This window comes from Balaenoptera ricei, chromosome 19 (assembly GCF_028023285.1).
Source record: "Balaenoptera ricei isolate mBalRic1 chromosome 19, mBalRic1.hap2, whole genome shotgun sequence".
Lineage (NCBI taxonomy): Eukaryota > Metazoa > Chordata > Mammalia > Artiodactyla > Balaenopteridae > Balaenoptera > Balaenoptera ricei.
Genome location: NC_082657.1, coordinates 2,674,245 through 2,698,994, shown reverse-complemented (window position 1 = coordinate 2,698,994; position 24,750 = coordinate 2,674,245). Strand labels below are relative to the sequence as shown.

At 42.6% G+C, this 24,750-nt stretch overlaps 1 protein-coding gene across 1 annotated transcript in view; it reads left to right on the top strand.

Moving 5' to 3' along the window:
• Positions 1-11,579: 11,579 nt before the first annotated feature.
• Positions 11,580-24,750, top strand: part of NLRP5 (NLR family pyrin domain containing 5) — a 31,196-nt gene continuing 18,025 nt past the window's right edge. The window contains exons 1-5 of the mRNA XM_059905030.1: positions 11,580-11,936; positions 14,567-14,644; positions 18,069-19,665; positions 21,005-21,172; positions 24,463-24,627. Coding sequence (XP_059761013.1) covers positions 11,648-11,936; positions 14,567-14,644; positions 18,069-19,665; positions 21,005-21,172; positions 24,463-24,627 — 2,297 coding nt within the window. The 5' untranslated portion in view covers positions 11,580-11,647. The remainder of the gene's footprint in view (positions 11,937-14,566; positions 14,645-18,068; positions 19,666-21,004; positions 21,173-24,462; positions 24,628-24,750) is intronic.

The following is a 24,750-nucleotide window of genomic DNA, read 5'->3' as shown; positions in this document are numbered from 1 at the left end:
CCTTCCCCCTGCCCCGGTAACCATAAGTTCATTCTCTAAGTCTGTGAGTCTGTTTCTGTTTCGTAAATCAGTTCATTTGTATCATTTTTTTTAGATTCCGCATATAAGCAATATCATATGGTATTTGTCTTTCTCTGTCTGACTTACTTCACTCAGTATGATGATCTCCAGGTCCATGCATGTTGCTGCAAATTGCATTATTTCGTTCTTTTTTATGGCTGAGTAATATTCCATTGTATATATGTAGCACATCTTCTTTACCCATTCCTCTGTTGATGGACACTTAGGTTGCTTCATGTCTTGGCTATCGTAAACAGTGCTACAATGAACACTGGGGGGCATGTATTCTTTCGGGTTATGGTTTTCTCTGGATATATGCCCAGGAATGGGATTGCTGGATCATATGGTAGCTCTATTTTTAGTTTCTTAAGGAAACTCCACACTGTTCTCCATAGTGGCTGTACCAATTTATATTCCCACCAACAATGTAGGAGGGTTCCCTTTTCTCCACACCCTCTCCAGCATTTATTGTTTCCAGATTTTTTGATGATGGCCGTTCTGACTGGTATGAGGTGGTAGCTCATTGCAGTTTTTTTTATTTTAATTTTTATTTATTTATTTTTGGCTATGCCTCACAGCTTGTGGGATCTTAGCTGCCCGACCAGGGATCGAATCCACAGCCCCTGCATTGGAAGTGCAGAGTCTTAACCACTGGACCGCCAGGGAGGTCCCCTCATTGTAGTTTTGATTTGCATTTCTCTAAGTGATGTTGAGCATCTTTTCATGTGCCTCTTGGCCAACTGTAAAAAAAAAAAATACAAAGTAAAAACGTAGCCGGCTGCTCTTACACTGTTTGTTTCTTCATCTTCTCTCCTGTCTTAAACAAATGAATGTGTTATCATCACTTACCAGATCTGCAGCTGTGAAGGGCTTAGGGGATCTATTTCTCCTTCTGTAATATTGGATTGGCATCCTCCTCCGGAAGATACTATGAGGATTGGAAGAAAGTGCATCTATAAGGCACTAAGTTCAGTGCCTGAGACCATCATCATCTCAATTATCGATGGATTCTGGGTAAAGGTCATAGGAAACAGCTGGTGTATTCATTATCTGTTGCCCTGGAATAAATTATCTCAATGCTTAATAAGGCAACACACATTTGTTGTAAAATTTCTGAAGGTCAGAAATACGGGAGCAGTTTAACTGGATGGTTCTACTCAGGCTCTTTTACGAGCTGAGTTGAGGTGTTGACTGGAGGGTGATGAGGCTGGAGGACCAACCTCCAAGCTCACTCACGTGGCTGTTGGCAGGAGGCCTCAGTTGCTCTCTGCAAGGCTGCTCCTAACGTTGCAGCTGGCTCTCTCCTGAACAAGTGATGGGAGAGGGAAGAAGGGGGCGGGGGGGGGGGGGGCAAAAGTGCCCAAAACAGAACCACAGTCTTTTATTACTGAATCTTGAAAGACCCATCCCTTCTGCTTTATTCTAATGGTCACACAGACCCACTATAGCCCAGTGAGAGAGGGGGCTACATGAGAGTGTGAATAACAGGAAGAAGGATCTTTGGGGCCACTTGGAGGCACCTGCCACACCTTGTAATCGGTGGATCCAAGGCACCTGGGCTTCATCCCCGAGCTCTTGAGAGCTGCACCATTGATCTTGAGTTTGTTGACTAGAAAGATATATTCACAACCTAAAAGTTGAGAGGTAGGTTTTATTCAGTGGGAATTTTTAGGACTTCAAGCCCAGGAGTCAGCGTCTCAAGTAACCCTGAGAAAACTGCTCCGAGGAGGCGAGTGGGGAGCTAGGATATACAGGAGTTTTGCAACAAAGGGCAGGTGGTAGGAACAAAAGATTACTGTTAATAAAAGGAAAGCAGATATCTTGAGTTAAGGCATTTAGCACTTTTCTATGTATGGGAAGATGCAAGAGTCTGGGCTCACTGAAATCATTCCTTTGATATGTATCTCAGCTACTTGGGGCCAGTATCCTGTGTTTTCTCATCCTGAGTTCCCTCAGGGCTCACCGTGGGGAGTGGCTGCAGTCTGATGGCTGCTAGATGGCAGGTGTTCTTTGTTTCCTTCCTGAGTTCCCTCGGGGCTCACCAGCTCACCATTGGGTTGCAATCACTGATGACTGTGACATCCTTTGTTTACTGATACGGCAGGCAATATTCCATTTACAGTAAGTCCCCTACATAGGAACCTTCAAGTTGCGAGCTTTCAGAGATGTGAACGTGCATTCACATATCCAATCACGTAAGTTAGTTCACCTGTCTGGCATACATTGTCTCGTGCGTGCGTCCTCTACGGGTTGTGCAGCTTACCCTCCGTCTCCTATTGCTGATGAGCCTTCAGCTCTGCCATCTCCCACCTCCTCTCCCTCCTCCAGTCAGTAACTCTTCTTGCCTGTTCACTCAATGCCAGCCCCTGTATGCCAGCTGTTATACTGTACTACTGTACTTTTCAAGATACTGTTCCGTAAGATTAAAAACGTTTTCTTTGCTTTTATGTATTATTTGCATGAAAAGTATTATAAACCTATTATAGTACAGTACTATACAGCTGATTGCGTTAGTTGGGTACCTAGGCTAACTTTGTTGGACTTATGAACAAACTGGACTTACAAACGTGCTCTCAACGGAACGTGTTCGTATGTAGAGGACTTACTATATCAATCTCATGGGTGGTAAATTTCTGTCCTGGAGGTTTTACATATTTTCCAGCACTGCAAAAGAAAACAGAGCATAGGAGAACCAAACCTGATTCTTATCCTTCTCAGGGAGAAGAAACAGAGCGATGGAGTGGATATGATGCGAAGACTGGAGGGCCCAGTGGTGAACAACAAAATCCTGAAGATAGTTCAGGACTGGAAAGATGAGTGCTGTGATAAGGCAGAGTGGACGAATTGATCTTGTGACCCCCTGGATAATTTTTTCCTGATGAAAAATTGGGCAGTGGTTTCCTATTCTGTGGGCCATTCTGAGTCTACCATGGCTCAGTTAGTTCTGGGAAATGGTGTAACGCGTGACCTCCAGATAGCTCCCTCGGAGATACTGAAGGTCATGTGTCAGACGTAGATCAGTCACGGAATTGGGGGCACCACGTAAGGGGCATTCCAGCTCACTTCTACTCCTGGCTTCTGGATGTCATTGAATATGTCATGCTAACATTGTCTCTGGGAAATATCGGACTCACCTACTGGAGTATAGTGAGAATTGAATTAAAAATGTGCATGAATGCAATTCAAAAACTTGTCAAGTGTTGTTTATTTACAAATAGACTTGTACATCAACTGTTACGAAGGAAAACCATCTTGCCTCGAAAGAGGGTCCACTACTGTATAGCACAGGGAACTCTGCTCAATGTTATGTGGCAGCCTGGATGGGAGGAGACTTTGGGGGAGAATGGATACATGTATATGTATGGCTGAGTCCCTTTGCTGTGCACCTGAAACTATCACAACATTGTTAATTGGCTATACTCCAATCCAATACAAAATTAAAAGTTTTAAAAAATAATAATAATAAAATAGGAAAAAAACAGGGTCCAGAGAAAATTTCTGAGGGAGATAATATAGCAAGTGATGGAACAGGGAAATAACCTCATGTTTAAGGAACTCTTTTTTAAAAAGTGAAGTGTGGGACTTCCCTGGTGACGAAGTGGTTGGGAATCTGCCTGTCAATGCAGGGGACAAGGGTTCGAGCCCTGGTCCGGGAAGATCCCACATGCTGCGGAGCAACTGAGCCCGTGAGCCACAACTACTGAGCCCGTGTGCCACAACTACTGAAGCCGGCGCACCTGGAGCCCATGCTCCGCAACAAGAGAAACCACCACAATTAGAAGCCCGCGCACCACAACGAAGTGTAGCCCCAGGTCTCTGCAACTAGAGAAAGCCCACGTGCAGCATTGAAGACCCCATGCAGCCAAAATTAAATTAATTAATTTAAAATAAATAAATAAAAATAAAAAGTGAAGTATGACAACTTTTTTTTGAAGGAGTTTAGTCCATTAATAAATTAAAGCGAATTTCTCTTGGATGTGTACTAGGCTGAACCTGGACCCAGTTTGTAAGGTCTAGAGGGTGGTTTCCTGAATTCTGTCTCCCCAGTGACCATCACAGGACCTTGAGAAGCCTTAGAATGTGCAGGTGGCCTCCTGTGCAACGTCGTGGAATAGACTGCACATCACAGGGCAGACTCTGCACTTTTTTTTTTATTTTGGCCGCACCGCGTGGCTTGTGGGATTTATTTCCCCAACCAGGGATTGAACCCGGGCCCTCTGGATCAGCAGGGAATTCCCCAGACTCTGCAGTTTTTCGGGTCCTAGCTATCTAGCACAGGACTAAAGTAGTTAGGGCAGCATTTAGAACACAAAGATCTAGAAAGCAGTCATACAAGTATTTTCTTTTGAAACAGTCCTCTTTTTCTACACAAAGTGATGACCGGGTATTACCTACGTTGGTTTCTCAACTCTCTAAAGGGGTTTTGTTGCAAAAGTCAGAGCTGTTGAGACCCTCAACCCCAGCCCCAGTCCATTCTTCAGGGGTGGACAGAAATAAATGTCCATCCAAAGTCAGACTCTAAAGTGAAAATTTGCTTTAATTTGTTCTCCAGAGCCCAGAATTTCACACGTGATGCATTGCTAAGAGGATTCACAGTGACTGAGGTGAGGCTGCCCAAAATACTTTGCCTGGGGTCGTCGGCAGGCTCGGAGGTGGGCAATGTAAAGCCAGAGAACCCCCCCCCAACTGACACGTTCCCCAGAAGGACCTAGGAGACCCCCACTTTGCTAAAGCAAGGAGGGAATATGCCTTGAGATGAGCAAGGCTGAAAGCATGATCGAGGTTTCCCATCTTCGTGGCACACTTTATTAACACGGAATCTTAAAAGGTGCTGTAGCCTAGCTCCCAGCTCCAGACATCCTGACTTAATTGGAATGGGTGTGGCCTGAGTATCAGGGATTTTAAAAGTTCCCCCAGGTGATTCCAACCTGCAGTGAAGTATGGGAACCACTGAAGTAGGAGATATCGTTACTGTGGTAACCATTTCGCAATATATGTCTATGAAATCAACATGTTATACACCTTAAGCCTACACAGTGTTGATGATTCCCTCAATAAAGCCGGAAAAAAAGAAAGAAATGCTTTGGGAGGTAACCATTAATGTAGAGGCTCGAGGCAAAAGGTAGCTGGTGTTGCTATCAACCGAGATGGGCACTTTTTTTTAATTTTTATTTTTTACACAATTTTCAAAGGTTACTTTCCATTTACATGTATTACAAAATATTGGCTAAATTCCCCCATGCTGTGCACTACATCCTTGTAGCCTGTCTTACACACAATAGTTGGTACCTCCCCCTCCCCCACCACTCTATTGCCCCTCCCCACCCCCACTGGTAACCAGTGGCTTGTTCTCTATGTCTGTGAGTCTGCTTTTTTTTTTGTTATATTCACTAGTTCGTTGCATTTTTTTTAGATTCTGCATATAAGTGATAAAATACAGTATTTGTCTTTCTCTGTCTGACTTATTTCACTTAGCATAATGCCCTCCAAGTCCATTCATGTTGCTGCAAATGGCAAAATGTTGTTCTTTTTATGGCTGAATAATATTCCATTGTATGTATGTACCACATCTTCTTTATTCATTCCTCTGTTGGTGGACACTTAGGTTGCTTCCATATCTTGGTTATCGTGAATAGTACTGCTATGACCGTTGAGGTGCAGGTATCTTTTCGAATTAGAGGTTTTTTTTCCCCAGATATATACCCAGGAGTGGACTTGGTGGGTCATATGGTAGTTTTATTTTTAGTTTTTTGAGAAACTTCCATACTGTTCTCCATAGTGGCTTCACCAGTTTACATTCCCACAACAGTGAACAAGGGTTCCCTTTCCTCCACACCCTCTCCAGCATTTGTTATTTGTGGTCTTTCTGATGATGGCCATTTTGGCAGATGTGAGGGGATATCTCATTGCCTTTTTAATTTGCATTTCCCTGGTGATTAGCAATGGTGAGAAGAGGGGCACTTTAGAATGTTGGAAGAGATTCATTTGATAACAAACAGGTATATATATTATGAGTTCACAGGACTCCAGGTAAGAGAGTTTTATGGAGAAAATCAATTGAACAAACAACAGCAGCAGCATTAGAGAGTGGTCAGTAAATGCCAGGTCCGGTGAAATGAGGACACACACACACACACACACACACACACACACACATCACTGCTCTGGGACAACCAGGTGAGGGCTGTAGAGGTCCCGGGCACAGGTGTGCTAAGGGTGATGCAGCATCCTCACCTGATAGGTGGGAAGGGGGCGGGGCATGCAGGTGCAGAAAGCAGCTACTCCACATCTACGCTGGGTCTGGCCATTTAGAGCCGTGGCAGCCAATGGACGGCAGCCACGTCACTGGCCCAAGATTCCCCAAAGAGCCGTCACCACGTGGTTGCCAGTTGGGATCTGGTCTTGGAGGTGAGGAGTCAACTTGGTGAGCAGTTTCTCCTGTCTTGTTCCTGGTACCTTTCTCTCCCCGTTTTTCTCCGTTCCTGGTTGGAACTGTTCGTTGAGCCCTACTCTGTGCTCCCTCTCTCTCCGTTTCGACTCGTCAGAGACCAGAGACCAAAGACACCCTTAGACAGAAGGAAGTGTCCCATTTCCCCGCTTTGCTGAAAAGGTCTACCCACAAAACATTTCTGTTTGGGGTGTTTCGGTACAGCTCTCATTTCTTCCCAATCTCTAGGTCTAAAGTACAGGACAGAATTGGGGTGCTCTGACTCAGGGGTCGAGACCAGCTGATGTCTGGTCCACATCGTACAAGACTCCTTTGTTAATTCTGCTAATAATATGTTCACTATGGCTTGCAGTCATCAAAGCGCTATAGGGTCCTGAGGGTATTCTTTGTCAAGGGAGGAAACTGAGTTACAGCTGAGTTAAATGCGTTTGCCTGGGGTGCCAAGAGGTGACTCAATATTTGAAACGGGGTCTAACTGATTTCAAGCCCTGTAATCTTAACTGCTTCTGTGGAATCATTGAAGACACCTGTGCAGCAAATGAACCTATCTACAAAACAGAAGCAAACTCACAGACGTAGAGAACAGACTTGTGGTTGCCGAGGGGGAAGGGGAAGGGGAAGGGTTGGATTGGGAGTTTGGGGTTAGCAGGTGCAAACTATTACATATAGAATGGATAAACAACAAGGTCCTACTGTATAGCACAGGGAACTATATTCTACACCCTGGGACAAACCATAATGGGAAACAATATAAAAAAAGTATATATGTGTATAGCTGAGTCACTTTGCTGTACAGCAGAAATTAACACAACATTGTGAATCAAGTATACTTCAATAAAAAAAATTTTTTTAAGACACCTGTGCAGAAGGGTGTTTCAGGAAAGAATATAGATAAAGGATACAGACAAACACAGCTTTGGTGAGTCATTTGTTCCCAGAAAATAGCTTTGACCACCAGTAATTTTGTGTTTTTTTTTGGCTGTGTTGGGTCTTTGTTGCTGCACGCGCACGGGCTTTCTCTAGTTGTGGTGAGCAGGGGCTACTCTTCGTTGAGGTGCGCGGGTTTCTCACTGCAGTGGCTTCTCTTGTTGCACAGCACGGGGCGCACAGGCTTCAGTAGTTGTGGTGCACAGACTTAGTTGCTCTGCAGCATGTGGGATCTTCCCAGACCAGGGCTCGAACCCGTGTCCCCTGCATTGGCAGGCGGATTCTTAACCACTGCGCCACCAGGGAAGTCCCTGACCACCAGTCTTAACTTACATCCCTACAACCTACAGTCCTGCTTCTATTGGAATAATGTCTTTGCCTTCTCACCAATCCTGCCTCGATTTTACAGGAGAAGGTGTCCGTCAGCCTATCCCACATTAATCCTTCCACCTGGGCTCTCCTCCCATCAACTCGCCTGTCTTTTGTGTTTGATATATCAGTTCCCAGTCTGAGATGTATTGGAAGAGGTGGAGTTAGAATCAGATGTACAGGACAATGCTCTTTCCTAAAAGAGAGCAAGCTCTTCCACTTTACAGAACCTCTGATTTCAACTCTGTAAAGTCAGGACAATAATAATATTATTATTATAGTAATAATTGTAGTAATAATACAGTAATCGTTATATATTGACACTGTTTACAGAAAGTTTACATGAGATGCTGCAAATCTCCTAAGAAGGGATTTAGAAAAGTACTCATTTAATTTTTTTCTTTGCTTCTTCCACTTTATTTCCTCTTAGCTCTGAGCATATAAACTTTCTCAATCATCTCATGGGAATTCCCTGGAGGTCCAGTGGTTAGGACTCAGCACTTTCACAACGGGGGCCTGGGTTCAATCCCTGGTCAGGGAAGTAAGATCCCAAAAGCTGTCATCTCGTCCTAAAAATAACCTTCCCTAAACCATACTGATTTCTTTTTAACTACCCCTGAAAGTTTTGTGATTCTCTTCTTGCCCCTTTAATGTTTAATTTGAATTGTGGATAGATACGCGTTTGTGTGGCAAGCTGAAATGCATTCTCTTAAATAAACCTCCCTTGTTAATTTAGTCACTTAACCGGATAGTTGGGAGATTTTTGTTTTGTTTGTTTTATGTTTTCAATCTCCATGTATCAAGGTAGTTTTACATTAGAGTTTACATTTTATACATTTTATATAATTAGGAAATTTTCATTTAATTTTTTAAAATTTATTTTATTGAAGTAGAGTTGACTTACAATGTTGTGTTAATTTCTGCTGTGTGGCAAAGTGACTCAGTTATACACATATATTCTTTTTCATTTTCTTTTCCATTATGGTTTATCACAGGATATTGACTATAGTTCCCTGTGCTATATAGTAGGACCTTGTTTTTTATCCATCCTATATATACTAGTTTATATCTGCTAATCCCAAACTCCCAATTCATCCCTCCCCCTTGGCAACCACAAGTCTGTTCTCTATATAATTTTCATTTAATTGTGACCTAGGAAATCTTAGTTGCTCTGTGGTTAGGATGCAACCTTTTTAATGCGTCCTTAGAAATAAGTATTCTCACTTTTTCTGCCAAGAGGGTCAATATTTTTCCTAAATATTATATAGGAATGTTCCCGGAAGCTTATGTTCTTTCGAGGGTTCTGTTTTGAGTAATCCAGCACGTAAACTTTGTCTCTCCATCATCAGTAATGTTCATCTTTTTTTTTTTCTTTCATAGATGAGTAATGGTAAAAATGTCTCAATTGCCGTTTTCTTTGTTTTTTTGGCAGTGCCGTGCGGGATCTTAGTTCCCCTGAGCAGGGATCGAGCCTGTGTTGCCTGCACTGGGAACGCACAGTCTTAACCACTGGACGGCCAAGGAAGTCCCTCAATTGTTTTAGTAAAATGCATTTATTTCTATTAGCCTCTACAAACGTGATTTTTAATGGGTGATACCTTTTAGTATTTTGAAAAAGCAAACAGTATGGGAAAATATGAAGTAAAATGTGTCCTTTCCTCGGCCTGTTAGTTCACCACCACCCACCTTGATTCATTCTATGCTCATCCCCCAAAGATAGTGTGTACACAGGGGGTGAGGGTTGTATTAAATGTCTTAGAGGCTGAGGCACCAACCTATGCTGATTACTGAGCATTTTTAAGGATGCAGAGTGCGACGTTGCTTGAAGTAACCCACATGTTATTGATCAACCCCTAAATGACCTTCAGTCTTTCTATTGTGAACAAAACTATCCAATAATAATTACATTTAAATGCATTATTTCTAGAGATCATTCAGTAGTGAAAGAGGAGATTTGCCAGATTGAAGAATTATTCCTGGAGGGACTTCCCTAGTGGTCCAGTCTTTAGGGCTCCGTGATTCCACTGCAGGGGGTATGCGTTTGATCCCTGGTCTGGGAACTAAGATCCCTCTTGCCTCTTAGTGTGGCCAAAAAAATTTTAAAGAATTATGCCTGGAGCATTCCTAACAAGTACAAAATATTTATGTTGTCACAGACCAGCCTTCTAACTAAGAGAAGAAATGTCTGGCACAGGTCATGAGTGTACACTATAGATACCCATAGAACAAGCTGATTTAGTGGATGGAGGTTATCAAATCTGCTTTGATGGCTAATGATGTTGAGCATCTTGTCATGTGCTTATTAGTCATCCGTGTATCTTCTTTGGGTGAATTGTCTATTCAGATCCTTTGCTTCTTGTTGGTTGAGTTATTTATCCTTTTATTAGGAGGTTTTGTTACAGGGAAGAGCCAAATCTGACTACGTGTTTGATCTGTTTCTTTTACTTTAACCTTTGCTTCCTGTTGCCTTTGTTCACTAAAAGGATACTATCTATACATAATGGCCTGCCTCGGGGCACACTGCCCCTCTGCCTGAAGGTTAAACCAAAGTGCCTTTGTTCAGGGAAACATCCGGACCCTGTTCCGCCTGGGGATGGCTGCAAGAAAGAAGAAATTAACACATCCCCTCCCCGAGGCTGGCCTTTCCAGGAGATATTTGCAAGCCTTATGGCCTTTTTACTTTACTTCCTCATCTCCTCCCCCTCTCTGTTCTATAAAAGAAGCTGGCATCCAAACCCTGATAAGATGGTTATTCGGAGACTTTAGTCTGCAATCTTCTCAGTCTGCGGACTTTCCGAATAAAGTCGTATTCCCGCCTCAACACTTCGTCTCCAATTTATTGGCAGAGCGAGCTTGGACTTGAGAGCAGTTTTATATTTTCTAGATACAAGTTCCAGATCAGATATTTATCAGTATACTTTTTATTTTAAAGTAGTACCTTCCTTCATCTACCTTTAAATTTATTTATTTTATTTATTTTTGGCCGTGTTGGGTCTTTGTTGCTGCACGTGGGCTTTCTCTAGTTGCGACGAACAGGGGGTACGCTTCGTTGCGGTGCACGGGCTTCTCATTGCGGTGGCTTCTCTTGTTGCGGAGCAGGGGCTCTAGGCACGCAGGCTTCAGTAGTTGTGGCTAGCAGGCTCTAGAACGTAGGCTCAGTAGTTGTGGCTAGCAGGCTCTAGAACGTAGGCTCAGTAGTTGTGGCACACGGGCTCAGTTGCTCTGCGGCATGTGGGATCTTCCCGGACCAGGGCTTGAACCCGTGTCCCCTGCATTGGCAGGTGGATTCTTAACCACTGCGCCACCAGGGAAGCCCTGTCAGTATACTTTTAATACCAAAAATCTTTACTGTGTTTGTATAACTGAATGTTATATTAACAGGCACAACGGGAATCAACTGATCTAATAACTGTGTGATTGATTTTCGGTAAGTGGTGGGAACCTATTTGCTAATTCCCTTGAGTCTAGCCTGTTAGCCAAGATCATTCACTGGCAAGTGTTTTCAATCTTACTCTGTGCCAGGTGCTATTTCACGAACTAGGGATACAGGCAGTAAAATATCCCAGAGCTTATATTCTGGTAACAAGATAGATACGGTGTCAAGTAAATATAAATCTATGCAGAATTGTTACCTGTTAATTGGGCTTCTCTCAGTATCTTTCACAAAAGGAATAGAGAATGTCATTCCATCTGGTGAGTCAATTGAGGCTGGTTGTACAAACTGGAGCATTTGATGCAAGGTTCTCTTCTGAATCGTGTCACTTTTCCAACAGGTCCCATTTGCTTCGTTTACCAAAGAATCTACTTTTCCATCAAAACCTGAGCTCTCAGCCTTGCGTTAAGATGGGAGAAGCCAAATTATCCTCCTTTTCCAACTATGGACTGCAATGGTGTTTCAAGCAGCTACACAAAGAAGAGTTGCAGATATTTAAGGCATTACTAAAGGAAAGCGCTTCGGAACCGGCAACCTGCTCTTTTCCACTGGTTGAAGTGGATAATGCCGATTCGGAACGGCTCACCTCCCTCCTGCATGAGCATTATAAAGAATCTTTTGCCTGGAAGATATCCATTGACATCTTTGAAAAGATGAGCCTCTCAGCCCTCTCAGAGATGGCCAGGGATGAGATGAAAAGTGAGTAAGACAGATTTGGGGCAGATCTAGGGGTAGGAGAAAAGGGAGGTGACCTCAGGTTCCCATGGGAATGGGAAAGGTATCATTGTTCTCTCAGGGGGTCCACCTCTACAGCGTGAATCTGAACTAGGAGAGCTAACTAAATCATTGGTCAACCTCCCTGGCTGGAAGCTAGAGTCATCTCCAGCCTGTGAAACAATGAAGGAGAAGACATGGGTAGATAAACCCTCTATCTGGACAGAATTTGGTCAAAGTTAGTAGATGGGATTTGTAGTCAGAAGTGCGTAGCTCTGGTGCCACCACAAGTATGACTTCTGGCAAATTTTCTCCTACTCTGACCCTTGGATTCCACATGTGGGAACAGTAACTGATGCTTATCTGTGCTGTTGCAAAGGTTCCATAAGATAATGTATAGAAAGTGGTTAACAAAGCTTCACTCGTTTTTTGAGAACACTAATGGCTGTACAACGGGCACCTCCCTTATTTCTTGCCCCAGACTGAGGGACTAAGGTTCAAGGAACTTCTCTAAGGACTGACCTTCCTCAGAATGTTGGTGCCCATATTATAGCAACGTACTTAGATCAAATTGTGTAGTTATCTTAAGGTATTTAGGAGAAAGGTAGTAGAAAAAAATAATAGCTCTCCTTCATCGGGAGGAATTGTCTCCTCAACTGTGGACAAAAGCTTAACGAAGAGCCCCAAGTGTAAGCAGTCAGATTGGCCCTAAAGAGTTACAGGTATTACATGCGTATATGTAGCTCATCAGCTGTAGCTGCAAAGGACTTGAACAGAAGCTATTCCTTCGGAGCCGCAAAAAAGCCCTGGGTGGAAAACATATTAGTATTATTCACAGGAAATAAGGGTTATAAAATTAAAATGATCGTTGGTGTTTACCAATCAGTACCCCAGTCTAAATACCATGTTGAAGCTGTCTTGTGCCCTGCTATTGATTTTCAAACCCACCCAAAAAATAGGTTCCCCATGACAGAAGCTAAAATAGAGATTCTACCAAGTTACACAAGTTGACCAAGTTCGTGATGTGACAAATATGTGACAAAAATTACTTAACATTCATTTTGCATATCTTTAAATTCTCATGTATCATGTGCCAGAGATTCATAGCTTGCAATGCAATAGGGAAGAGGGATAAACGGGCAGTTTTTTAAATGGATGGTGTAGAAAAATATGTGAAGACTAGAATCACTTCCTAGAAGAAGTAAGGTTTAGGCTGAGACAAAAATGAAGAAAAGGAATTAGCCGAGCTAATTGGGTAGAGAAGAACATTCTGAGCAAAAGAGAGCAACATTATGAAGTCTTTAGCAAAGAAAGAGGTTGGATAGACCATGAAGCGTTGGAGAGGATATGGCAGGAGATGAAGATAAAAAGATGGTCTAGAAGTCAGACAGCATCTTGAAAATAATTTTAATAGCAAAGCATAAGCAATTAAATAGTTTTAAAGGGGTAGGGGTAGAAATAATCAAACTGGCATTTCAACATTGTTGCTGAAGTGAGTGGTCTGGAAAGAGTCATGAGTAGACGTGGGGAGACCAGTTAGGAGTCCATTCTGGCATCCCATGGGAGAAATAAAGGCGGCTTGGACTAGGGTGATGATGGCAGTTAAAGAAAAAGTAGAAATGGAATTGGAAGATATTTTGGAAGCAGACACAACAGTTTTTGAGGACTAAATGCAGAGAGAGAATATGGTATCAAGCATGGTACCCAAGCTTCTGGCATGAGCAACGGGGTGGATGGGGTTCCATTGTCTCATCCCAGGAAATACTGGAAGAGCTGTTTTGCAGCAAGTAGATGGGGGAGGGGGAGGGAGGAGTGGTCAATGTTAGAGCTCATGAGTTGGGGGTACCTCTATTTGGAGAACTCACAGGCATCTGAGTAGTTAACTATTCTGACATTCGAGAGAGGTGTTAAGATGACTCTTGACGATTAACTCTTTTTTTTTTAATTTATTAATTAATTAATTTATTTTGGCTGCCTTGGGTTTTCGTTGCTGCACGCGGGCTTTCTCTAGTTTCAGCGAGTGGGGGCTGCTCTTCGTTGTGGTGTGCGGGCTTCTCATCACGGTGGCTTCTCTTGTTGCAGAGCATGGGCTCTAGGCACGTGGGCTTCAGTAGTTGTGGCACGTGGGCTCAGTAGTTGTGGCTCGCGGGCTCTAGAGCACAGGCTCAGTAGTTCTGGCACATGGGCTTAGTTGCTCCGCGGCATGTGGGATTTTCCTGGACCAGGGCTCAAACCCGTGTCCCTGCATTGGCAGGTGGATTCTTAACCACTGAGCCACCAGGGAAGCCCTTGATGATTAACTCTTAATAACCATAATATACTGTCTTATTATATGACCTACCCAGGATCATACAGCAAAAATGGGACTGAAATGTACATTTATGTGCTCAAAATCAGACACTCTTTACTATAAATCTCTGCTGCTTCACCGTGCTGGTGGTATTTGAGGGTCTGTCTCCATTTTCCTCATTTCAGACTAGTCATGGAATAAACTGTGAGATCCTGAGACTAGCCTTCGTTGCCCTCAGTAATTTGGGCAGAGGATGTGCTCACCCCTGATTTGGGGAATTGCCATGACTTTATTGAGACATTATCTCATCTACTCTCTATTGCAGAATATTTACTGGCTGAAATACCAGAACATTCTACACCAACAAAGACGGACCAAGGTCCAAGCATGGAAGAAGTACCAAGTTAGTGGGGGAGAGGGGGGTGGAAAATGGATGTGTATGAATGATGCTGCTATTAACATTTATGTATAAGGAAATTATCATGGAAAAATATTTATTGAGCTCTAAGATAGTAATATCTCAGTAAGATATGGGGTAGATATATCTAGTAGAATTTGGTGTTGAGGCTTTCAGAAAAACAGAGGTTCAGGAATTGCTCCCACCTTTCTGTTTAGACAACCTGGTGGATGGTGATGTTGAAAGTCAATGATTTTTTTCAAAAATATTTATTGATTGTTTGACTGATTTGGCTGCACAGGGTCTTGGTTGCGGCACATGGGATCTTCGTTGCCGCGTTCAGGATCTTAGTTGCAGCATGTGAACTCTTAGTTGCGGCATGGCATGTGGGATCTTAGTTCCCCGACCAGGGATTGAACCTGGGCCCCCTGCATTTGGGAGCGCGGAGTCTCAGCCACTGGACCACCAGGGAAGTCCCGAAAGCCAATGAAGTAAATTTCAAACTCTGAAATCACTTCAAGCTGAGCTTTTATTCCATCTGTACAACATAACTTATGTTGGCAGGTGTGGGTTACTTTAATCATTCCTTGGACAAATATTTGAAAACCTAATAGCTGCCAGTATTGTCCATTTTCAGTTGGAATGGGTAGTAACAAATACCAACAATGACGACATTTCTAGAATACTTGCCGTGGGCCGGGCGCTGTTCTCACATTTTGTGATTATGTCGTGGGATCCTAAACCCATCTCATAAGGGAGGTATTAATATCCCCATTTTATTGATGAAAAACTGCCATAGAGTGATGATGTGGGGCTAAAATTAGATTTCTGTATAAGGGAATGAGCCAAATATCTGTTCCAAAGTAAGTTCAGAAATAGAAGCTTCCTTCTAATTATCATTTACAGGAAACTTAGCAGAAGGAGTAAGTTTTTGGTTAGAGGTAAAAGCTGAAATGAGTTTTTGGTGCATTGAATTTGAGGTCCCTTTAAGGTAGGGAGTTAGACATATGATCCTGGATTTTTAGGGAAGAAATCAGCACTAGAGAGCAATATTTGGAACTCTTAAGTACAGACATGATCATTAAATCCATGGGAGAAGAAAAGGAGTCTCCCGCCGACCCCTAGTATTCCCTTTGGTAACCATAAGTTTGTTGTCTATGTCTGTGAGTCTATTCGTTTTGCAAATAAGTTCATTTGTATCATTTTTTAGATTCCACATATAAGTGATATCATATGATATTTGTCTTTGACTTACTTCACTTAATATGATAAACTCCAGGTCCATTCATGTTGCTGCAAATGGCATTATTTCAGTTTTTTAATGGCTGAGTAATATTCCATTGTATATATACACAACACTGTATATAAAATAGGTAAACAACAAGTACCTACTGTATAGCACAGGGAACTATATTCAATATCTTATAATAAACCATAATGGAAAATAATCTGAAAAAGAATATGTGTTTATATATACTCATAAATATATATAAATAAATATAGATATATACAAGTATTTATATAAATATATATAAACTGAATCACATTGCTATATAGTTCAAAATAACACAACATTGTAAATTAACTGTACTTCAATTTTAAAAAAAAGAAGAAAAAGAAAAAGCTGAGGAAGAGGCAAAGAAGGGTTGAATTCAACTGCAGCCTATCTTTCTGGGGTTCCTCTACCTCCACAAAAACCTACAACCCAGGAGCACAGTCTGTCCTTTTGATGGAAGATAATACGTCAGTGTGACCTCAGCAAATGGACCTTGTTCAGATCTCAGAGGGTCTGCTGCTTGTGGGTTTAACACAGATCTGTTCATGACCTTCCTGATGCAGAACAATGAAGTTTAAGATTTAGAACTTTTGTGTAGAGAGTTTATGTAAGGCTAGTCACTGTCTCATGTGCTTGTATAGAGAGAGTCTTGCTGTCTTTTTTTTTTTAAGATAATGGTAGTACCAGCAAACGTAAGGGACCGGATAGGAATTTTAAATTTTTTTTTGATTTTTATTTTATATTGGCGTATGGTTGATTTACAGTGTTGTGTTTCATTTCAGGTGTAGAGCAAAGTGATTCAGTAACACATATGTATCTCTTCTTTTTCAGATTCTTTTCCCATATAGGTTATTACAGAGTATTGAGTAGAGTTCCCTGTGCTATACAGTAGGTCCTTATCAGTTACCTATTTTATATATAGTAGTGTGTATATTCTTCTCCCTCCCTCCCCCCCCCATTTCCCCTTTTGGTAACCATAAGTTTCTTTTCTAAGTCTGTGAGTCTCCTTCTGTTTTGTAAGGAAGTTCATTTGTATCCATTCTTCGATTCCACCTATAAGTGATATCGTATGATACTTGTCTTTCTCTGTCCCACTTACTTCACTTAGTATGATCATCTAATTTTTTATGTTAGTGCATACCTATTGGATGTCAGAGACTGTTAAAGAGGCTACAGGTATGGAGGTAAAATGACAAGGTATTTTTCTCATGGAGCTCACCTTGGAAGCTGGGAGCTAGATGATTAAACGCATAAAAGAGTTGCCATTTATGAGAAATGTTGGGAATAAAATAAAGAGGGTAAGGTTGAAAGAATTACGCTTTGTAATGATAGTAGTGGCCATTGCTCATCTTTGCCAAGCCCTGTGCCGATAAATATCGAATGCACTTTTTGTTCCTTAAATATTTGTCACAGCCCTTGACGAGGATGTCCATCTCATCTTATAGGTGAGGAAATGGAGGTCCAGAAAATGAGGCAACTTGTTCCAAATCACAGACACTATAGAGCTTCGAGTTCCAGGCAGGACCGGTGTAACTTCAAAGGCTGCGCTTACCTCCTCCTAAAGAGCAGGGTCCCCTGTCACATGGAGCTGTTTCTCCACAGTAGCCCGGGGCTCCTGGGCCAGAACTGAATGTGCCCGCCCACCCCGAGGTCTGGAACGCAGGGCCACGCACACACCCTCAGCTCCCCCAAGCTCCTCTGTCTTTCAGAGACCACATAGGCATGTTCAGTGTAGATTATTCAGTGAATACGTAGTTGCATGTCCACAGGGCACCAGGCACTGTTACAAATACTGAAGATACAGTAGCAAGTAGCAAAGTCCCTGTGCAGAATCCATTGCGGGAGACAGACAATAGGTTACATTTTTGTTTGCTTATCGGGTATGAAGTCCTGGAAAGAAAAATCAGGTTAAAGGGACACAGAGCTATTTTGCAGAACATCCGTAAGCTTTGAGGAAGTGATCTTCGTACGAGGGACAGAGCTTGTTTATATGTACGTTGCTAGGAAGAAACAAAAGACCCACAGCTGTAGGCTGTCTGACTTAAGATCCACTAGGTCTGCGGTTTTTGTTTCGCTTTTTTGCTAGTTTTTTACTAAAATCCAGACTTCCTTCAAACTCTCCATCTCGTTCTTCTTCTCTCCTGTCCGACTCAGGCCACAGAGATGACCAACAGGGCTATAAGAGTCACGTGATGAGGAAGTTCTCCACGAAGCGGGATGCACACCACAGCTTTGAAAAATTTGCCTCTGACTGTCCAGATGCGCACGTGTTGTTGGGGGCTTTTAATCCAGACCAGGGGGGCTTCCGGCCTCTCACTGTGGTTCTACACGGAAAGGCGGGAATCGGGAAATCGGCTCTGGCCAGAAGGATCCTGCTGTTCTGGGCACAAGGTGAGCTCTACCAGGGCATGTTCTCCTATGTCTTTTTCCTCCGCGCCAGAGAGGTACAGTGGACGAGGGAGTGCAGCTTTGCAGAGTTAATCTCCAGGCAGTGGCCAGACACCCAGGTCCAGGTGGAGGAGATCCTGTCCCAACCAGAAAGGCTCTTGTTTGTGGTTGACGGATTTGAGGACCTGGACCTCGCCTTCAAAGACGATGATTCAAATCTCTCTGGAGACTGGGCGGAGAAGCAGCCTGTGTCTGTCTTGATGCACAGTCTTCTGAAGAAAGTCTTGCTCCCTGAGTCTTCCCTGATCATCACCGTCCGAGACTCAGGCTTAGAAAAGCTCCAATCCGTGCTCCTGTCTCCCCATTACCTGTTGGTTCGGGGACTCTCAGTGGAAAAAAGGATGCAGTTGCTTCTTGAGCATGTGAAGCACGAACATCAAAAGACGCAAGCCTTGCGTTCAGTGGTGGGCAACCATGAGGTGTGTGACAAGTGCCAGGTGTCCGTCGTGTGCTCTCTGGTCTGTGAGGCTCTAAATCTGCAAGAGACACCAGGAAAGAGCCTTTCCATCGCTTGCCAGACTCTCACGGGCTTGTATGCCTCATTCGTGTTCCATCAGCTCGCTCCAAAAGATGCAGTCAGGCGCTGTCTGCGTCAGGAAGAGAGAGTCACCTTGAAGGGCTTGTGCCGGATGGCTGCGGAAGGCGTGTGGAATACGAAGTTCGTGTTTTACGGCGATGACCTGGGCGTGCACGGACTGAAGGAGCCTGAGCTCTCCGCCCTGTTTCACACAAGCGTCCTTCTCCAAGGCAGCCGCTGGGGAGAGTGTTACATGTTCTTACACCTCAGCCTCCAGGAGTTCTTTGCTGCCTTGTACTATGTCCTGGAAGGATTGGAAGGAGAGGGGGACCCCTACCCTCTGTTCACTGAGAATGTAAAGAGTTTGATGGAACTCAAGCAAATCGACTTCAACGTCCACTTGGTCCAGATGAAGAGGTTCTTGTTTGGCCTCATGAGCAAAGAGGTGATGGGGGCGCTGGGAACCCTCCTGGGATGTCCTGTCCTGCTGGTGGCAAAGCAGAGGCTTCTGCACTGGATCTCTTTGTTGGGTCAACACGCCAACACCACTGCCCCGCTAGACTTCCTTGACGCCTTCTACTGTCTTTTTGAGACGCAGGATGACGAGTTTGTTCGCTCGGCATTGAACGGCTTCCAAGAAGTGTGGCTTCCGCTGAACCAGCCAATGGACTTAATAGTGTCTTCTTTCTGTTTCCGGCATTGCCAGTATTTACGGAAAATTCGGTTGGATGTCAGAGAGGTCCCAAAGGATGAATTTGCTGAGGCATGGCCCAGCATTCCCCAAGGGTGAGTACCTTACCTCTGCAATTTTGGTGTTTTTTTCTTTCTATCTTTGGAAGGGGGGCTATAATTGACAAATGAAAATTGCATATATTTAAGATGTATGACTTGGTGTTTTGATATACCTGAAATAATCATCACCATCAAGCGAATTAGCATACCCATTACCTTATATAGTTATCATTTTCTGTGTGTGTGTGTGTGTGTGTGTGTGTGTGTTAAAACCACTTAAGACTACCTACTATCCCTAGGCACATCGTTGTACATTAGCTCTCCAGAATGTATTTATCCTGCATAAGTGAAACTTTGTACTCTTTGGCCACCATCTCCCCATTTCCCCCACCCCCAACCCCAGGCAACCACCACTCTACATTCTGCTTCTATGAATTCGACTATTTTAGAATCTCCATGTAAGGGAGATCATGCATGTCTCTCTGTTACTGCTTTTTTCCCTTAGCATAATATCCTCTAGCTTCATCCCAGTTGTTGCAAATGGCGGGACTTCCTTCTCTTTTAAGGCTGAATGATATTCCATTTTGTGTGTGTACCACATTTTCTTTATCCACTGATGGACACTTAGGTTGTTTCCATGTCTTGGCTATTGTGACTAATGGAGTACAAATATCTCTTTGGGTTCCTGGTTTCAATTCTTTGATATACCCCCCAGAAGTGGGATTGCTGGATCATGTGGTAGTTCTATTTTTTTTTAAATTTTTTATTTATTATTTATTTATTATTTTTATTTTTGGCTGTGTTGGGTCTTCGTTTCTGTGCGAGGGCTTTCTCTAGTTGCGGCAAGCGGGGGCCACTCTTCATCGCGGTGCGCGGGCCTCTCACTATCGCGGCCTCTCTCGTTGCGGAGCACAGGCTCCAGACGCGCAGGCTCAGTAGTTGTGGCTCACGGGCCCAGTCGCTCCACGGCATGTGGGATCTTCCCGGACCAGGGCTCGAACCCGTGTCCCCTGCATTGGCAGGCAGATTCTCAACCACTGCGCCACCAGGGAAGCCCTGGTAGTTCTATTTTTAATCTGGGGGAGGAAACTCCATACTGTTTTCAGTAGTGGCTGCACCCTCTGACGTTCAAGGGGGAGCTAGAATTTAAGCACAAATCTTATTCGAGAGCTGGGGTGTGCCCCGTGGGTGTCGAAATATTCAGGAGGCAGGTGGTTATGAGAGCACTTCTCCAGAGCATGAGCTGAGATCTGGTACACTGGCCTCAGAGCCTCTAAAACCATCCCTGTCCCGCCCTAATACACTGGTTTCTCTCCCCGGGCATTTTTGGGCCAGTTGTTCATGTCAAAATCCATCCTGTGGAAGCAAATGCTTATTTCCTTCTCCAACACAGCCTGCAGATCAGGACGCGTAATGAACACTGGGAACACCTCTGCTCTGTGCTCAGCACCCACCCCAGCCTACGACAGCTCGACCTGAGTGGCAGCGTCTTGAGTGAAGAGGCCATGAAGACCCTCTGCATCAAGCTGAGGCAGCCAACCTGTAAAATACAGAATCTGATGTAAGGCTTCCCAGCCCCTGTACATGCCCCTTTGCCTGGCTGTGTCATGGCTCTCCTCTCCCACCTACTGAGGAAGACCAATCTATAAAATGTATTCGGAGGGAATAAGGGCCATGGAAGGTATAGGAACCAAGTTCCCAAAAGCACAGGATGGGGAATGACTAAAGACCTTGTGAAGGGATTACTAAGGTGGGTTCATTTACTCGGGGTCTTGAAGGATGAATAGGAGTTGGTTAGTGGGGGAAAAGTGAGGGAGGCTCATTTCAGTAAATGGTAGAGCATGAGGCAATAGCAAGATCAAAGTGCATGATCTGTGAGAGCCTTTAAATCAGTCCTTAATGCTTTTAGGCTAATAAGGTAACAAATATTTAAATACCTAATATATTGCATTGGCCCAAAAGTTCGTTCGGGTTTTTCCATAACACCTTACGGAAAAACCCAAATGAACTTTTTGGGCCAACCCAATAAGTTCCTGGGTCTGTTGGAGATGCCAGGGTACTTACCAGACACCTAGAGCAGGAAATGAAGGGCTTGTTCTACTTCAACAAAGGTTCTATTTCTACTTTTCCCTCCAGGACCAAGTGAAGCACACGTGACACTCAAGACTAGACCAAGTCAAGTTCTTGGCTGCAAACATTTTCCTCTCCTGGCCACTTCTATCTCTTCCCGAATAAGTTTCCTTAAACTGGACTGAGCCAAGGAGCTTGGTGATCCCAGAATAAGGAATAATGCTTTGTTCACCTTAAGTTCTACACCAAACTTGATTTCTCTGTCAGCTGTTATCCTAACTGTTTTTCCCTTGGGAATCCCTCCCCACTAGCTGCCCCTGTGTTAAGCTCTTGTTACACCCTGTCACTTGCTTTAATCCATGTCATCCATATATACACTACCAAATGTAAAATAGATAGCTAGTGGGAAGCAGCCGCATAGCACAGGGAGGTCAGCTCGGGTGCTTTGTGACCACCTATAGGGGTGGGATAGGGAGGGTGGGAGGGAGATGCAAGAGGGAGGAGATATGGGGATATATGTATATGCATAGCTGATTCACTTTGTTATACAGCAGAAACTAACACACCATTGTAGAGCAATTATACTCCAATAAAGATGTTAAAAAAAAAAACCAGTAACTCTAAAAAAAACAAAAAAATCCATGTCATCACTGTATTTGTCATTTAACCCTGATACATGGTAATGGTAAAGAGATTCAGGAAGTACAAAGGATTTTCAGTAAGTCCCTTGATGCCTCTTCAGCTTCCTGTTTGCCTAATTACTTTCACATATTCTCAAAAATTTTCCATGCAATTATAAATATATAGTGGCATATGAAGTTTTTAATCCAAATGATATCACATTGCACAGTCTGACATTTGACTTTTTTCTTCAACTTGAACTTGGCTAGATATCTGTAGCTCTATTCTTAATGAACTATAACATATTTCATTCTTTTTTTATAAATTTTTTGGAGTATAGTTGATTTACAATGTTGTGTTAGTTTCTGCTGCATAGCAAAGTGAATTAGCTATATATATACATACATCCATTCTTTTTTAGATTCTATTCCCATATAGGTCATTACAGAGTACTGAGTAGAGTTCTCTGTGCTATACCGTAGGTCCTTATTAGTTATCTATTTTATATATAGTAGTGTGTATATATCAATCCCAATCTCCCAGTTTAGCCCTTCCCCACCCTTTCCCCCTTGGTAATCATAAGTCTGTTTTCTACATCTGTGATTCTATTTGTTTTGTAGATAGGTTCATTTGTACCATTTTTTTTAGATCCCACATAGTGATATCATATGATACTTGTCTTTCTCTGTCTGACTTCTCTTAGTATGATAATCCCTAGGTTCATCCATATTGCTGAAAACAGCATTAGTTTGTTCTTTTTATGGCTGAGTAGTATTCCATTGTATATATGTACCACATCTTCTTTATCCATTCATCTGTTGATGGACACTTAGGTTGCTTCCATGTCTTGGCTACTGTAAATAGTGCTGCAGTGAACATTGGGGTGCATGTATCTTTTTGAATTATGGTTTTCTCTGGATATATGCCCAGGAGTGGGATTGCTGGATCATATGGTAGCTCTATTTTTAGCTTTCTTGTGCATAACTCTTTTGCCTCTTTTGAACGTCTTCCCTGATAGGTTAAGCTCCATAGGGCACAGAATATTAGCATTGTTTAATATGCTCTTCCCAGTGCCTGATGCGTCATAGTACTCAAGTATTTGCTCCTTTAAAATAAAATACTTTTGACCTTTGAACAATGCAGGAATTGTTTTGACCCTTGAACAATGCCAAGCCCTGGCCCCATGCAGTCAGAAATCCAAACATAACTTTTGACTCCCCAAAAACTTAACCACTAATAGTCTACTGTTGACCAGAAGCCTTACCAATAACATAGTCAATTAATACATATTTATATATGTATTATATACCGTAGTCTTACAATAAAGTAAGCTAGAGAAAAGAAAATGTTATTAGGAAAATCATAAGGAAGAGAAAGTACATTTTTACAGTACTGTATTTATTGATACCATAAATTGACATTGTCTATAAGGGGAATCATTTGTCAGTATCTCCATCAATATTATATGATACAAAATACTTTAGATGTTATATGTATAACGTACATATGTGTATATACATACATGTAACGGTGGACATCAAAAATGAAAATATAATGTGAAAGAAATTCATATTTATTTACAGGTGTAATGATTCATGCATAGATAATGAAGAAGCAGCAATAAGATTGCTTTATAGTAGCCTGGCCTGTACACTAATGAATGAATCATTATAAAATTTTTATGGCATCCATATTACAATCATACTCATAATACAATATTGGAAACACTGTTACATTTTTTAAAAACCACTTACCTGTGACGATCAGCTGATACAGTTTCTACAATTATGAGAGAGAAAGGCAGACTGTACAGTAATGCAATTCTTTGAAAGCAAAGTTATGAAACAGTGAGAAAACAAACACATTATTAATTTTATACTGAATATCACTCACCTTATTCCTGTGTAATGATAGGCTATCCACTTCAATACAAGTTTTGCACACAATGTTCTACATATATATTTTTATATATTTATTGAAAAAAAAAATCCATGTATAAGTGGCCTCATGCAGTTTAAATCCATGTTATTTGAGGGGCAATTGTAAATGCAAATAATGAGAGATCAGAGTTGAAATGGAAGAAAGAGCAAGAAGGAAAAATTAGGATACAACCAAATGTCACCCAAATGTCTAACTAGTGTTTTCTTTCCTCTTCTGTAGATTTACAGGTGCCCAGATTACCCTTGGTCTCCGTCACCTCTGGCTAACTCTTATCAACCGAAATATTAAATACCTGGGCTTGGAAAGCACTCACCTGAAGGATAGAGATGTTATGATGGCATGTGAAGCAGTAAAGCACCCAAACTGTTTGCTGGAGTCTCTGAGGTAAGTCCTGGGTATGGTTTTTGCTTTTGGGGCTTTTCAGGGCTTTATTGTTTTTACTTTTTATTTTGAAATAATCATTCACAGAAAGCTGCTAAAATATTATAGAGAATCAGGAGTCTGGAT